Genomic DNA, 17,450 nt, shown 5'->3' on the forward strand with positions numbered 1-17,450 from the left:
AAGATACGCTAACTCGACTCCAGTTGCTTAAGTGAGCATCTGCTAAGGCTGTTACAACAAAAACCTTAGGCTGCACAATTTATAAACAACAGACACTTATTGCTCACAGTTCCGAAAGCTGGGTGGTCTGCCAATGAAGCTCTAGCAGATTTGGTGTCTGGTTAGGGTTCCTTGCCAATGCGTAGTGCCTTCCATGTGTTCTCCTCCACAGAAGGGCAGAGGGACTAGCAGGCTCCCCAGGGCCTCTTTTACAAGGGTATCGAACTTAATCACCCTTCAAAGGCCCAACCTCTTAAGTCCATTCTCCTGGGAGTTCGGATTCAGCATGTGAATTTTGGAAGGACATACTCAGACCACAGCAAGTGGGTTCTTGTCAAATGAGTCAGCAAGTGTGAAACCCTTAAACCCTGTCGTGCCTAGCAGGGAGCCCCCCAGAGATGTTGTGTGGGGGTTTATCTCAAATTTACTGACCCTGCTGGTATGAACACCCCAAAGCACCTTTTTTTTTTTTTTTTTTTTTAACTGTAGATTTGAGTAGCTCATTTAAAAAAAGTATTATTCCTGACACAGGCAAGTGCAGAGATAGCTTAATAACCTGAGATTCCATTTGACCTAGGGTACAGCCCCCACGCTTACTAACAATACTTAGCTACCTGACATCTTTACCTGCATCAAGCTGCCTGTACACCGTACTCTTAACTCTCTCCTTGGAAGCCCCTTCTTAACTCCCCTTTTCTGGTCAAGAGCATCCCAGAACATATCCAGGAATTAAGAGTGACAAAATGACACAGCCTGAGCCAGTTGTGGCTGCATGGCAGTAAGGCAAACTACCCTTTGAGTAAATTTTCAGGGAAAAATCCCTATTTGCCCCATTTACCATCCTATGCCTATGTGTGATTGGATGTACATGTGATTAAAATCAGATGCATCATGGAAGAGGATATGCACAGTAAAGAAAGGCTTATGCAACCCAAGCCTGCCAATCAAAAGAGACTCACTCATACCATGCCTGTTAGCAACCAACTTCTGCTCTTGGACCTCATCAGGAGGCTCTTGCAGTGCATTTGATTTGTACTATCACTTTTCTTCTGGATAAATTCCTTGTGCTTTGCAATCTGTGCACATCATTTCTTTGAAAAAGGCATTAAGAACCTGGAAACACTTGGCCCAGACAGCGATCCACTAGCAACATGCCCAATCTGCAATTGAAATTCTGGTATCTAACCAAAAGACTCTGAAGCTGGATCCTGAATAGACAATTGTGTACTTGTGTACAGCCATACACAATAGTCCAAATGCTGGCAACAGCCAGTGGGTTCATCAATAGACAGAGAAGTAAACAAAATGTGTTTTTATGCACACAATAGGATACTACTCAGCTCTGTATTGGAAGGAAATTTGGACACATGCTACAATATGGGAGAATCTGGAATCCATTGTGCCAAATGAAATATACCAGACATAACAGGACAAATACTATGCATTCTACTTTCTAGGGGCACTGGGAACTGGCAAGCCAATAATCTGATACATTTTGTATTGGAATGTGAATTTCTCTTGAATAACAGTAACAGCAGTCTGGCAGGGAGCATCGATTTATTTGTCTTCTCCAGTCTCCGAAGTCTCTACATCTTTATTCTCCCAGACACGGAGGATGAAAGCCATTTGACATTATAGCAGTGGTATTAAAAGAAACAAACCCACCTTCTTAACTCCTTTCTCCCATTTGGATTGCTTGCCTGGTCTGGTCCTGGCAGACGCTGAAGCTCGTAATTGCTAACATATCTTATCTCCTGGCCTTAGCCAGTCTTTCTCCTAGAGTGATTAAGAGTTGCTTTTCAGCATCAGTTCTCTTCCACACATGCACAAACACACATCTATGTAGTAACACTTACGGATAAGACGTTAGAGTCTTTAAGTCCACATGATCCATCCTAATAAACTAAGAGTCTGTCTCTTAGCAGCTGACAGGTTAAGGTGGCGTGCAGTGGAGAGAGACACGCTCTTGTTTGTCCTGACAGATTCACTAAAGAATGTGCTGGTTTTATTTGGAACTTTGAACATAGACGATCAGGAGCACAAGAAGTCCATCTAGTTCATGATTTCCAGTCAGGTGTGGTGATTACACACCAGAAACATTGAAATACCAATTTTACATCCCTCACTTATACAAAGAAAAGCATAAAATACCTTTAAGCTGCAGAATGCAGTAACCTTTTGTCAGAGAAGCTGGGAATGGAAATGAGATGCAGAGATTAGAGTGGAGAAAACAAATATTGGAATGAGATGGAATTAAGGAAGCAATCTGAGCATAAACAAACAGTGCGAAGCAAAAACCCACCATATCTTAAAGAAATATGGAAATCTGTGGGCCTATACCATATATACTTTATAGTTGGTATATTCTGGTTGATAACAGACATCAATAGAATATTGAAAGAGGCCATTGTAATATCATTCATCTTGGATATCTACAGAACAGTAAACAATGATCCTTCCCATTCTTTCACTCATTACATTCTTCTGTGATATTAAAATGCAGAGTCCAGGGCTGGATACATAGCTTGGTTGGCAGAATGCTTATTTGGCATCCACAAAAGCCTGGGTTCAACTCCCAGAATCTCACACTCTGGGTGTGGTTGCATACTTGTAATCTCAGCACTAGGAAAATGGAGGAGGGAGGCTTAGAGGGTCAAGGTCACCCTCAGCTATATAGTGAGAATTTGAGGTAGCCTGGGATACGAGAGAGACAGAGAGACAGAGAGTGAATGAATGAATGAATGAATGAATGAATGGAATCCACATGCTTAACTGATAAAAACAAACCAATGGCAGAGTCTACAAGGTGGCCACTTTGAGATGTCTTAGTTGTGCTATGCAAGTTTTAATTGTGATTTAAAGCTCTTTCAAATGAGTATTTCGTAGATCACTCCAGTGAATGGCTCCATACCCAGAGGAATATAATCAGCACAAATTGGACTTGATGGGTCATAGACTAAAATAAGAGAGCACAAAGTGGAGGGTGGATCTGGGAAATGTTAAGGGGAGGTAAGGGGGTGAAAAATATATGAAATTCTCAAAGAATTAATAAAAATATGTTTTGTTTCATTTTGAGACACAGTTTCTCTGTGTAGCTTTGAAGCTTGTCCTGGGACTCTGTAGACCAGGCTGGCCTCGAACTCACAGAGATCCGCCTGCCTCTGCCTGGGATTAAAGTTCTGGGATTAAAGGTGTGCACCACTACCGCCTGGCCATAAAAATATTTTTAAAAGCTAAGCATAACATGATTAGTGAAAAACACACACGCACACACAGAGTTCTTTTATTTATTTACAGGATTTTTTTTTTGAGAATTTCACACATGGTAAAGTTACTATTTTCAACATCCCAATTCTTTTTACAGGCAATTAGTGGCCTCTGAGAGAGGGAGTCAGTCTTCTCCCAGAGTAGGTTATCAGTCTCTAAATAAATGTACATATGAGCAGTGCTAGATGGACTCAGGAGGTTGTGTATGTGTGTATACATATTATTATTATATATTATATATAATATTAATATAATGTGTGTAATATTTATAATTAGACATTATATAGTTAAAGAAGAGGTCATTGATTTGAGAAGGAATGGGGAGGGCACCAGAGGAGCTGGAGAGAGGAGGAGTAAGAGGAGAAATGTTGTAAATACATCATGTACACATGTACTCATGCAAAATTCTAAAGAAGAACCCCAGAAAAAAATCAGTTCTTTTATGCATATACTGTATATTTCATTTGTAAACTCAAGATATCTCCTTTGAAGTTAGTGTTCAGTGACTGGAGAAATGGCCCAGCCATTAAGAGTGCTTGCTACTCTTCTAGAGGATTCCAGTTCAGTTTTCAGCATTCACAAAGGCTGGCTACAATCTTCAGCTCCAGTTGTAAGGGAGCTAACACCCTCTTCGAGCCTCCTCAGGTATCCACATGCATATGGCACACAGACACAGACACAGACACACACACACAGACACACACACACACACACACACACACACATAAATAAAAATATGTCTTAAAAATAAGGTTAGTGTTCAGAAACAGGAATCATGATCTACTGTGCATGTTTCTAAATAATATTAATTAGGAGTGTCTGTACTTTTACAAAGTGATAGCCATATATTGCAACATAGACTAAAATGTACAGATGAACAAACAGGAAACAAATCGGTTCTGTCCACCATGTAGGGTGCTCACTGGTTTATAATTTGCCATATAAAGTTCAAGGTCTTTTTTCTTTGTGACTAAATAGATACATTTATATATAAATATATAAATATATAAATATACATGTTATTAATTTTGTTATCTGGCAGTTTTGTCTATGTATGTAAATCTCCCTCCTATTCCAGTAAGCCCTTCGTCATTTCTAAAATCTTGTAAAAATAAAACCTCTTTATTCATTGTGTGTGACTGTGTGGGGGAAATAAGGAGATTTAGGCCACAGTGAGTATGTGAGGTCTGGGAACAACTTGTGGGAGTCAGCTCTCTTCTTCCACCATTTGGGTCCCTGGTATTAACCTTGGGTCATCAGGCTTGGCAGCAAGCACCTTTACCCACCTAGCCATATCTCTGGCTCAAGACTTAAAACAAAAGAAAACAACTTCACACTATATATACTGCTTCAGATCCTGCTTTGAAATTTAACAATGTATTTTGAGAAACTTCCTATGGGATTATTATTTGAAGGCATGCTTTCAGTGTGTGGTTGAACTGTCAAAGAAGGAACCAGAGTTTCTTTGGCATTTCTAGTATTGTAAACCTAGCTAGTTAGTCAACTTTCCAGCACTAAAACAAGTATCTGGGAAAAATCAAATTATAAAGAGAAAAGGTTTACCTTGTTAGTTCCGGGCCATGATCAATTGGTTCCATTGATTTAGGCCTGTAAGAAGGTAGAACATCATGGTGGGACCACGGGGCAGAGCAAAGCACACAATATTATAAAGTCTTGGCATGTCTTGCAAAATTACTCCTGCAGAATGGGGGTTCTCATTCTGATAGGCTCTCCCACGAAGATAAAGGAATCTCTTTTACCAGTCCTCCTGCATGCTAATCAAGTGCAGCCCAACCTAATACTGGGTCATACTGACTCAGCAGGGCAAGGGGCATGCTACCTGGCCTGATGACTGAAGGTCAATCCCCAGGACCCACGGGATAGAGGGAGAGCTGACTCCACAGTTGCCTCTGACCTCCACATCTCCACCATGGCACATACCCCCATCATGAAATACACCAGCAATGTGATAAAGTTTACCTAACACTGTGCCAGAATATAATAGCACCATATAGTAGAACCCAAACCAATTCACTTTCTAGTCTATTCTCATTTATGGGGAGAGTTCCATTTTTACACTTCAGTACATTTGGACTGTTAGTCTGGGAACATTTATTGAATCTGAAGTAAATTTCCTTAATATTTTCATTGAATTGCAGTAATGAGCATAGGTTATTCCAATCCCAAGTCTTCATGGAATGAAATTAGAGTAAACAATTTAAACCATTTGGACTGGGAAATTTTATCTTGACTTAATATATTAAGTAAAGGAAAAAGAAAGGACCTACTTGCTCCTCTCAACAAACAACCAAGACCCTTCTTAAGTGGGAATACATTTTCCATGTATTTTGAAATAAAAATCTCTCAGTTCTGTGTGAATACTTTAGAGATACATCAGTAACACCATGTCTGTGAGGAAGTAGAACTCAGGATGCCACGCCCTGAAAGAACTGCAATTCATTTTTAGAACTCAGGAAAATATTAAAAAAGAAACAAGTTATTTTTAGTGCAAGTCATCCCGATAGCGGTAAATTATGACTGGGGAAAAAGGTGGAAGATCATGGCTAGGGTTTCCCAAAGGAAATCCAATTAAAATTCCTTCCACCTTAAACCTCTTCCAAACCGAAGGAGCCAGAGGGGCATATTGTGTTCTCTGTACGTCCAGTTAAAATAAAGCCTAAGAAAGAAACTCGTCACCTAAAACATAAAGAGCTAAAGCCTTCACTAGCACAAAATAAATTTCACAAAAACCCTCACAAAGAAGGAAAAAACAACAACAACAACAAAACCTGTAAGTATTCTCATAGCATATACTAGCTGACCAGGAGATTGGCCGATCAGCTTCACCCACATCCTCTGAAATCTAAGGGTGTTTTGCAGGCTTTGATGTTTTTCCAGTGAGATCAGCATTTTCTATAACACCATTTCACAAAATAAGCCCAACACTGGCCTTTGAGATCAACATCTTATTCTATAAGGCACTGCATTGCTGGTGATGTGAATAGAAGCCTTTCCTTAGAGAACACATAAGACAATCTTCACACTGCTTTTGTCCATTTCTAAGTGCGTGGTTTCTTTTAAATGATTCTGTTGTTTTTGCTTTGTGCATTTGTTAATCATAAAACCAAGCGCTACGAGCGTCATAAAACGCAGTCGTCCCGTCAGTATTCACACGTTCCCCTCCCTTCGCTGTTGTTTTTCATCTCGCTTCCCTTCAGTTCCTGGGCCCGGTGACACAGGAATATTTTAAGACCTGAAGCCGATGGTGAGCTTTCGAGGTCACTCCAGTGACAATCGAATGATCATTTCCTGTAGCTATCACAGCCCCCTGCCTCGAGGTGTTTTTTTTTTAATACTGTCAAACAACGGCGTGGGGACCGTTAGAAATATCTAGTGCTAGAAGACAGGCACCCTTTACTCTTTAAAGTTAATCCTTAGAATCAGCACTGCTTCCTTCCTAGAATTATCCCCATTTATATTGCCCTTCAAAAAACTGCAAAGAAAAATGGGTGTTTTATGAAACCTTAAATTTCTCAGAAGCACTTACCTTTTTACTGGAGCCTCTGTTATTGATCTCATATTCATCTTATGCAGGCTTTTTTCATTTTGTACAAATTATTTACATTGAATTCAATTAAGTTTATGGTTTTCTCCAAAGGATGACATATACAGTACCTAATATTTTTTCAATAAAACGGCCTTGCCTGCTCGCTAAAGCATTCTCTGAGGGGGATCTTTGGAGTATTCAACGCTGTTTTTCTGGCGAGTGTTAGATGGTTGGGACAGTTAGTTCCCAAACATTTCAGCACACAGAGGTTACATATGTGATTTTTAAAAGTGGGTCCTAACGTTTCTTAACCTGATAAAATGCGACTAATCCTGTGTAGCCACTTTTTAAAAAGTACTTCATGTGCTGGAAATAAGTTCAGAATTTCAGAGTAATTTTATGTGAAATAATATTATCCTTACATCAGCATAAATTAATTTCAATAAAAGTGTTGGTGACTGGCTGCAGGGGAAGTGAAACATATCGTTGTTTACACTCGGTCCGTCCCAAAGTGAAAGGACTCCTTGTCCTTGAGATTTGCAGGCCGCGGTGTGGTGACAGTTGTGCATTATTGTCGCGGGTGTTTGGTGGTATGGGAGAAGTTTGGGGTGACCTCAGAATGCTCTTGCTCAGAGCAGCTGCTTAACGCTGACTTCTATTTAATAACCATTTGTGAAATCAGCACGTCTCCTCAGAACTCTCCTGTGGCTTGCAAGCGATCAAGCAGACTGAGCTGTAAGCACAGGACAGCCAGATCGGTTTAACAGAAAAGGGGTTCTCAAGACATTCACGGGTGCATCTGGAACTTGCACACCAGGAACGCTATATTCTTTATTAAAATCACTGCAGATGCAAAAGTGTAGTTGAGCTATGTATATGATGTATACATATACCTTCCAATTCTTGGAAAATTATCACAAATTTATTGGTTGTACATTTCATTACATATTTACTTTTCATTAAATAGAATAAAAAGATTCTTGCAGTTTTCAAGTTAAAGTATGTCTTAATCCATGTGTTTTTTTGTTTAGACTGTTTGAAGGACTGGTTGATAAATGCTTCTCGACTCTGGCTTCCCGGCAGAGGGAGTGGTATGTCCTTTGTCAGAGCATTTGGTAGCTTGTGTGCATTCACGTTTCAAGTGTATCTCGCCTTTTCTGTAGCGAGAGCCAACCTGCGGATGTTAGATATACAGCCGGCAGCAGCTTCCTGGAGATCCTGGTCTGGGGATCCAACCATATCCAGTAGAAGCTGTCACACACCAGAGTGGGAGGAGAGAAAAGAATAACACCATTAATCCAAAGATACAAAGCTAGGCTATAGAAAGAATTTAAAACAGCATGTACTTGAAAACAAGCAACAAGGGAGGCTGGGGAGACAGCTCTGTGAGTAAGAACGCTTATTGTATAACCATGAGGACCTAGATTTGGATTCGAAGCACCCATGTAAAAGCTAGGCATGGCCTCATGGCCTGTAGCCCCAGCAGTGGACAGCAGAGATAGGTAGGAGCTTGCAAGTCAAGTAGCATCATTGAAATGCTGAGTGTCAGGTTCAGTGGGAGACCCTGTTTCAAGGGAATAATAGGCTGGAAGTGATGAAACAGGACACCAGACACACTCCTCTGCCCTCTGCAGTCACACACAGAGACATGCACACTCACCCCACCCATACATGTGCACACTCATACATACATACAGAAAAGCAACACATGTGTGGGAAACCCCATTCAGGTGAATGCAGAGGCCTACACAAGGCAGGAATTCCTCACACCCTTACCATTTCCTTGTGATAGGTCTCCTTCTGGAGTCTCTCAGAAAAGCCACAGCATATCGGCCCATTCTCTTAGACTTAATATCCCCGAGTTTAGGGTGTGGCCCACCTACAAGAGTGACGTCCTAACCCCACCAGTCCCTTAACAGGCTGTCCCCCAAAGCCAAGGAGTTTGTGCACTCTGACCCCAGCTGGCTTTCCAGCCATTCGGCTTTCTCTTGCTCCATCGTAGACAGCAAGGTCCCATTCCTCACTTGCCTTGCTTAACTGATGCCACTTCTCTACTGATGACCTCTCACCTCCTTCTATGGCTTTATAACTTTTATTCACTTTTATAGCAGTTTATTCACTTAAATTTTCAAACAACTATCCCACAAAGCCACAACTGATTTTCATCAAGCAAAGAGCCATTTCTCCCACTTGGGGCCGTGGCAGTTGATTCAAATGTCTACACCACTTGGGTCTTACCCTTTAAATAGGGATTGGGTCCCTGTTTTCTGTCTGTTGATTGTAAACACGTAAGGATGTTTACGATGCCAACATAGTGCGTATTAGAGATCAGATGCCAAGTAAATGCCCAAATAAACGAACTAGAGCTTCTTAAATGTAGCAGATATGACTCAGTAAGGTATTTCAGAAGTTAACTGGATTCTAGATTTTCTATGCAGAAGTACTGTAATACAAATGTGGATAACGCCAGGAAATGAAGATGATTCTATCAGCAAAGACTGTCAGAAAGAGAGGCATTGTGAGACGGGGTACCTACGCCACCCTTATGGGTTTGGATCGCATTCCTGCAAAAGAAATTCTAATTAGAGGAGTGGCATGGCCATGTATGTGTTTTAGAAAGTTTACTTTTACGGCATTGATCAGGATACTACAGACTATAGGAGAAGAGGCTGGAGGGCCTGACTTACTTCAGAGCCGACAAGGAGCACAAAAGAGTGAGAGCAACAGAGGGAACAAGTTTAATGGCCATTTAGGGAAGAAAAATACAGTCACGTGGTGCAGGAAATACTGGTGCCCCAAAAGAAAATAAAAGTGGCGATTTCACATCATCCACAAACACCAACCCAGGCGGATTTATGTCTTAAGTGAGAATTAAATATATGTAAAACATTTTCAAATTGTAGATGAGGACATCTTGATCAGACTGGGGGACTGAAGGGCATTTGGCTTCTCTGTTTCTTGACCTTCACATTGCTTCAGCCCTCCACCTCTAGGGTCACACCCTGGTCCTCATCTTTCAACACTCACCACTATCTGCTCCAAACTTCCTGGCTGCCGCATCCTCCATTATGATATCCTTCTTTCCATAACTGTTGTTTTCAACATGACTACTGGCTCATGAGTCTTAAAAAGTTTTCTTCAATAATCCTTGCTCTTGCCTTAGTCTTTGTGGTCCATCTCTGCAGTCATCCTTTTACTAGCTTCTTAAACCTCCTTACATGACATCCACTCACAAAAGCCACAGTGGTGCACAAAGCCAACTCTGACTCCTGAGTGATCAATGGTACCCAAGCCTGGCAGGAGGTAGTGTATAAACAATGAGGCAAGTAAATCTCCTGCAAATCCAACCATGGTGGGATTCTCCCACTGTCGAGCAAGCTAAACATCTTTTTCTCTACTTGGGTCCCTTTCTCGTGCTTCTCAGAGTCCATTTCATGTCTTCGTTCTTCTATCTAGCTGCAGCTACAGCCTCAACATATAATCTAGATGAGCTCTGAAACTCCACAGAAGCCACTACATAGGAACAGCTCTTAAAACCACAGCCCTAAGAGTGCCTTATCACAGCTGTCTCCTTCTCTCCAGTCACAGCACAGGTCTCTCCCATTTCCCATGGCCTTCCTTATGTTGAGATTCCTCATTCAGCTCCTTCTTTTTAGGATGTTTTGCTTCCAGATGCTCCATGTCTGTAACCCCTTTCTTCCTAATGGTTCTTTCCATCTTCATTTAAACATGCATTTTCTGGACCTATGATATGACTCAGGATTACGGCATTTGCCACCAAGCCTGATGATCTGAGCGTGATCCCCAGGACCCAGAAAGGGAAGGAGGGAGGGAGGAGGAATGAAAGAAAGAAAGGAGGAATAAAGGAAGAAGGAGGGAAGGAGGGAGGAAGGAAAGGAGGAAAGAGGCTTTCATTTGTTTCTTAGTTACCTGGCCTCTTCGCAGACTGTACTTACAGTCAGGACAGGACCACCAGGTACCCTGAAGATAACACATTTGCCCAGCACACCCAGTGCCCAGCCCAGAGCTGGAGTTCCATAAACTGTATTCATTTGGTGGCTCTTTCACCAGTTTCCAGGACTGCTTGATTTGCTGGAGGCTAGCCCTGGTAGATTAGGGAGGAAGGAGAAAGAAGGAATTTGGGCCGTGAGGTTAGTCTGGCCGTTGTCAGCACTTGCTCCAGGACCTGCCATTGAATTCGTTGACCAGGTGTCTCTGGGCATCTGCTGTGGCTTCCTTGCCAAGCTCCCTTGGAAAGGAACCCCTTGATCTGATGCCTGTCAGAATCAAACACACATTTAGCTTCTCCTCCCTCAGTCCACGTTGTTGTCTGTGGTCCCCCCTCAGGCTCTCCAAGAATCAGCTGTGTTTATTTCCAAAAACCCTGGACAATAGTTACACAATTCCACACTGAAGAAACCAATGAACTGTGAGTGAGGGTGACCAGCAGAGTGCTGGCCCCTTTAAAAGTCATCCAGGTAAAGGTTTGGAAGGTGAGATCTGCCCATTCACAAACTTTATGTCTCATCCAGGCTGGTACCCTTCGCGGGACACTGAGTGAATTCTCCTTGTACCCGACAATACACCAGGATGACTGCTTCTCTTCAGGGAATTCAGTTTGCTTAAGTTCTTACATCAAACATGCTCTATATGCAGGTAGAGTGCGTACTGATATTTTTGCTAAAAGCTGGCCAATAGAGCTCCATAAGCTACTGTTTTAAGAGTCTAACCCAGGCTGGGATAGCTTGATCAGGAAAGTACTTGCTTTGCATAAGGATCTGAGCACAGTCACCTGAACCTGGGTCTTTTGTTTGTTTATGTTTTGTATTTTGAAGAGTTGGACGTGTGCTCTGCACTGGGGAGGTAGGGATGGGTGGATTCCTGGGGCTCAGGGGCCATCAGCCTGGCTTACTCTCACTTGGCAAGTTCCAGTCCAGTGAGAAGCTCTGTCTCAAAAACGAAGCGGACGGTGCCTGAAAAACAACACCCGCTGTTGTCCTCTGCCTTCCAAGCACACACCTACACACACACACACACACACACACCTACACACACACAGGTGCGTGCACACACACGCGCACACACACACACACACACACACACACACCTACACACACACAGGTGCGTGCACACACACGCGCGCGCACACACACACACACACACACACACACACCTACACACACACAGGTGTGCATGCACACGCACACACACATACACACACACACACAGGTGCGTGCACACACACACACACACACACACACGCACACAAATGTATACATTCTAAAAAGCAGAGATAACAAGAGAAAAAACATGGTGTGTCTGGTGGGTGGGCTGTGAGTCGTTTCCTTAAATTTACCGTGCATGTCTCTCTGGCACCAGATCTGCAAGTGACCTAATGTTTGCATAACGTGAATGGTTTTATTAGTTACCAAGTTGCTATGTACCACGCACTGTGATTTCACCAATGAAAGTAGCCTGCACTGTCCATTTTACTTAGCTGGGAACATTCTCAAACAAGAGTATAGAGTGGCAAGTTCTGAATTTTCTGTGCACTAAGGGTCCGAACAACCTGATATTTGAGAGAGTGACGCATCCTAACCCCTAGGCCACCTGGGAGCGCCCCAGTTGATGTCTGAGAGGTCCTGGCAGGACCCCTTTGGTTCAGCTGTACAGTCTGAGTCCACTGTTTTCCCATAACCTTATTGTACTTGACTGTCCGTGTTGAGTCTTGCTGTGTGAGACACACTGGCTGTGCCCGGACTGGTTTACAGACTGAGCAAGGACCTGTTCCTACCCCAAGCCACCATCTGCACAATGTGGACCATGGACGTGTCTTGGTTTGGAATCTGCCTCTGGAATATGTTTTCATTTTTCTAAGAGCTTCACAAACAAACTCGCTTGGAGGAATGCTTTAAAACTAGGATAAATATCCACAAGCCAGCCACTCTGCCCCAAATCCTGGATTGGGTGAGCCAGCCGTTAGCAATGAGCATGTTCTCACACCACTAGTACAGAGCGCCAGGAGAAGGCAGCTTACAATCTTTTGTAATAATTATACTTAAAAAGCAGGGGTTTCCCTAGGAGAGCAGATGCAAATTGGGCGTGAGCGAACACGGAGTCCATATAGCTTTTTTTGCTGTATGTATTTTTGATCTATTGACTTTTTCCAACTATAAAGGCATTTTTAATATTATGAGGGGGGAAAAACACCTCGGGTTTCACTTTTTGAAGTGTTTGTTCCTTTCAAGAGCTTTGCTCTTTTTAATCATCCCCTCCCCCAAACACACCCAAGGACTTTACGTTTATGGGGAGTTTCATATATACACCGAAGGAAAACCAGTCTCTGCGCTTTAAAAGTTAATTGCACAGAGCGCTTTAAAACGTCATTCAAACACATAACGTTTTACAGCTTGGACTGAACAAGGACATGGGAAGGGCACAATGGGTGGCTTGTGGATCGGCTGGGCGGACTGCGAACACTTCCTTCAGTGTAAAAGGCTTTGATCTTGAGGCTGTGCCCTGAGTATACAGCTGTGACCTGTGGCTCACATCTCTTGAAAGGTGAGACCCAGGTAGCTTGAGAACCAACCAGTGTCTGCATCCAATTTTACTTTCATATTTAACAGTTCACGGCTTTATGTTGCATTTCAGTTGTACGAAAAATATGGACTCATTTGAGTGATAACACATTTTCTTGTGGTTTGACTCCACATTGTTTGGGTGAGCAGAGTCTGGAAACACAGGAGTTTTAATTACAGCCTGATGAGGTCGGAAGTACCTGTGTATATACCCAACACAGGGCGTTTTTTCAGCAGGATCCTGAGTTTCCAAAGCTGATTTGAATGGAGAAGCCTTTGACTATTTTTCTGTTGAGGGCACAACACAGTAATGACCACCTCTGCCTGCAAAGTGGCTTTCCTACTACTCAACTGGGCTGGGCCTATGCTGCTGTTCCAGCCGAGGCTCCACCACAGCCAGACTTTGAGCCTTGCTAATTCACTTCATATGACATTGGACCTGAACCAGGGGCTTCAAGATACATTCTGCTGTTGCAGCCTGGGATGGAAATGTCGCTTCTGTTTGGCCAGCACAGAGAGGCTTGCAGGGCCTGCTCTTCACTGGTGTCTGTCCTCCTGCAGCTGACAGAGGAACACGCCATGTACTATGGATTGAATATCTGCACCAAAATGCACGTTGAAAAGTAATCCTTATGGTGAGGCATTAAAAGAGTAGAAATTTAATCCACGGTATTTGGAGGCAGGAGGTAATTAAGGTTAAATGAGGCCATAAGGGTGGAGCCCTAAGCCAATGGGACTGTGGCTTTATGAGAAGAGGGCCGACCTGACTTAAGATACTTTGTCTTACCATGTGATGTCCTCTTTGCCTTGGGGCTCTGCTGACAGTCCTCACCAGCAAGGCGGTCTTCAAATTCTGTTTCCCAATATGGAATTTTCCAGGCTTCACAATTATTCTTTATGAATTACCCTGTGATGTTTTATTATAGTAACGGACGGTAGACTAAGAACATGTTTATGTGACCTGAGATATACATTTCAAAGTTGAAAGTAGATGCTACTTTTATCAAACGGGTATACCCTTCCTCTCCCGACATCTACTCACATTTGAATAAGTTTGCTTTGTGGATTTTCCTCCCTATTTTGGGGGTGAGGGAGAGTGATGTTAGGTAGCCATTTCCTCCGACTGAAATACTCCCTCCTGGAGAGAGAAGGAACGCTCATGACTCAGGAAGCTTAATCAAACTGCAGAACTTAGAAGGCTCAGAAAGCCGTGAGGGCCACAAAGCCCCTCCTCAAGTCTGGACCTACAGTGGAGGGGACTTCATACCGGGAGCCCCAGAGGTGCAGCCTGGGGTGGCCCTTCTGGTGCTGCAGCTGCCATTTAGCTACCCAAGCTCTTGTAAAGATCCCAGTTAACTCACTGGCTCATGCTGGACTTGAATGGAATCATTTCTCTGGTTGGACATCCTTGTCTTCTCTGGGGTAAATACGTCTCCCTGGGAAAAGTCACACAGCAGTGGGGTTGAGAAGAGATTGTTATGTAGCCCAGGCTGGCCTTGAACTTGAGAACCTCTTGCCACAGCCTCCCCAGTGCTGGAGTTACAGCTGTCCTCCAACAGGCCTGGCTCTACACTGCTTTGTCCGGGTGTCCTTCACCGGAAAGCTTTTGTGCCCAGACACTAAGACATGAGGTCAGCATGCTGGGTCAGCAGAGCAGGGAGTGGAATTGGGATACATATGAGAAACAATGACGTTGTAGATGGGGATGATCTGATTGCTGATTGGGTGAGGAGGCAGGGACTCTGCTCCATACGGCACAGCAGAGGAGGAGGTTTGGGCAAGCCTGTATGTGATCCATTTGTGTTGTCTTTTGAAACACCTTCAAATTTCTCCTCAAATTTTCGTTATGTCAAGTGTAAAGTATGTCTGTACATATAATATTTTCTTTACTAAAAATGTAGAGGAAAGCTAGGATAAAATTGTTTACAGTTGCATTCTATTGGACAGATCAAATTCCAGTGGCTTATCTCTTGGCAGGAATAGTCTCATAGATGATGAAGTGTGTGTCTGAGGTGACACTGGCTCTGATGTCTCAGTTGGAAGCCTGGCTTTATGTTCTTCTAACTGTACATGGCCTGGAGTAACTAAGACTCATTGTACTATCAATCAGATGAGAATTTGTCAGGTACTTTCCTAATAGGGTGGATGCAGGGATTAAGTACAACGTTGAGTACTAAGTGCTTCCTCATGAACTCATAAATGCTGGCTGGTATTATGACACTGTAGCTGTTTTCTGGAGTTAGAAGATGTCAAATGGAAAGACTAACATTTTGCAGGGTTTGGTAGTACTTAACTATAACCCCATCACTCAAGAGACTGAAGTAAGAGGATTGCAAGTTCATGGCCAGCCTGGCCTACAAGGTGAAACCCTGTCTCAAAAAACCTAAACAGAAAAAGTAAAAGAATGATTAAAATTCTTTGCTAGGGATCTATTTTATTGTTCCAAATAAGACATTTTAGGGCAGCTATATTGAAAATTAGTACAGTAATAAAAGTTTTATGGTGTCCTATGAAGTAATTAAAAGTTGAAATGCCAAACCTAACACATCTTTATACTGATAAAAATAGATTATTAAATTCTTATTCAAGTTAGTTTCCTCTTAGTTGATCCCTAGTCTGAAGAATGTCTCATTGGTGAACAGAGGAATGAAGTAGACAGTAATCAAATGAAATCTGGAATAAATGCATCAGAACTGGCCTCTCTGGGATGGGGAACAGGAATTTAAAGAATAGGTAAGTGTGGGGACTTTAAATACAAGTGACACTTGATATCTTCTGGTTTCAATGTCAATGCCATTGATGTGAAGTTGGTTTTTGTTCTTTTGGTTTGACTGTGACATCACTGTCTCCATTGAATGTTATGGAATTATTCCATTTTCTTTTTACTTGTGTTCTAAAATTTCATGAAGTTGTAACATATTTCTTGGACTTTTGTTGCTGGGACAAAATACCAACACAACAATGTAAAGAGAAGAATGATTTTCAGTTGACTTTAGTCCATGGTCTTTGGCTCCATTGCTTCTAGGCCCATGGTCAAGGCTGATCATTATGGTGGTGGACGCATATGGCATGTCTTAACTCATGGTGGAGTGGAGCAAGAAGTGACTAAGGAAAGGGCCTGGACAAGACACAGTACCCAAGAACATCCTCCCAGTGACCTTCTTCCTCTAGATGTGCCCCTCCTCCTAAAGTTTACAGAACTTTCCCGAGTCCCCATCCCATCTTGTCAGTCTGTGGTGTACCGATGTGGGCTCCTTTGCTCTCTGTACTCATCACCATGTTCCTTTTCTTCCCCTTCTTTCTTACTCCTTTATAATTTTGCTGTGCTTTTGGGAGATAGTTTCTTAAACTTGACTCTTCAGTTCTGATTTTTTTTTTTTTTGTTTCCTGAATGTTTTAAAAAAAAACCAGAATCTTGTTCTAGCTTCCAGTGGCTTTCCTATCACACCAAGGATGCTAAAATTTAACTTTCTCTTCCCTCTGTTACATTCTACTTGTTTATTTCTATCCTCTAGTTTCCACTGCATTCAGGATGTCCATCAGATGCCAACTACTTGGCTGCATGACTGAAATTCTGAGCTTACATTTGGTCTTGCTGGCTTTCTGTTCTGCTCCAGAGTGACCTAGGGTTCCAGAGCTCCTCAGTTGCATTCTCCAGGCAGTTGTTAACTTGATGGCTGTTGAAATGCAACTTCCACTTGGGAGCAGATTCATGGATGCTGGCTGGAGACTCATCTACCTGGAAGAGGCACTCTTCCCCTCCCACAGGTGTGTGATGTCTTCATCTCCATGCGCAGTGTACAATCCCTACTGCCAGCGGCTGCCTTTTCCTCTCTCTAGTCAGTTGCTGATTGGGGTAGGGTTGTAAATCAGCCGTAGAGAGCTGGGTATGGGTGCTCCTAGGCATCCTTACCAGGCACTGGTTCTACTGACTCCCCGCTGTTGACTGAAGTTGGCTTGGACTCCTCAGGTCTGCCAGACAGTGGCCACTCTGGGCAGCTGAACTTCAGTGCAGAATG

The 17,450-nt window shown here is 42.8% G+C and overlaps 1 protein-coding gene across 3 annotated transcripts in view; it reads right to left on the minus strand.

Moving 5' to 3' along the window:
• Positions 1–7,753: 7,753 nt before the first annotated feature.
• Odad2 (outer dynein arm docking complex subunit 2) overlaps positions 7,754–17,450 on the minus strand; it is a 151,988-nt gene continuing 142,291 nt past the window's right edge. For all 3 annotated transcript variants that reach the window (XM_059263752.1, XM_059263753.1, XM_059263754.1), the window contains one exon: positions 7,754–8,104. In XM_059263752.1, coding sequence (XP_059119735.1) covers positions 7,991–8,104 — 114 coding nt within the window. In that variant the 3' untranslated portion in view covers positions 7,754–7,990. The remainder of the gene's footprint in view (positions 8,105–17,450) is intronic.

Source organism: Peromyscus eremicus, chromosome 5 (genome assembly GCF_949786415.1).
Source record: "Peromyscus eremicus chromosome 5, PerEre_H2_v1, whole genome shotgun sequence".
In the NCBI taxonomy this organism is placed as follows: Eukaryota; Metazoa; Chordata; class Mammalia; order Rodentia; family Cricetidae; genus Peromyscus; species Peromyscus eremicus.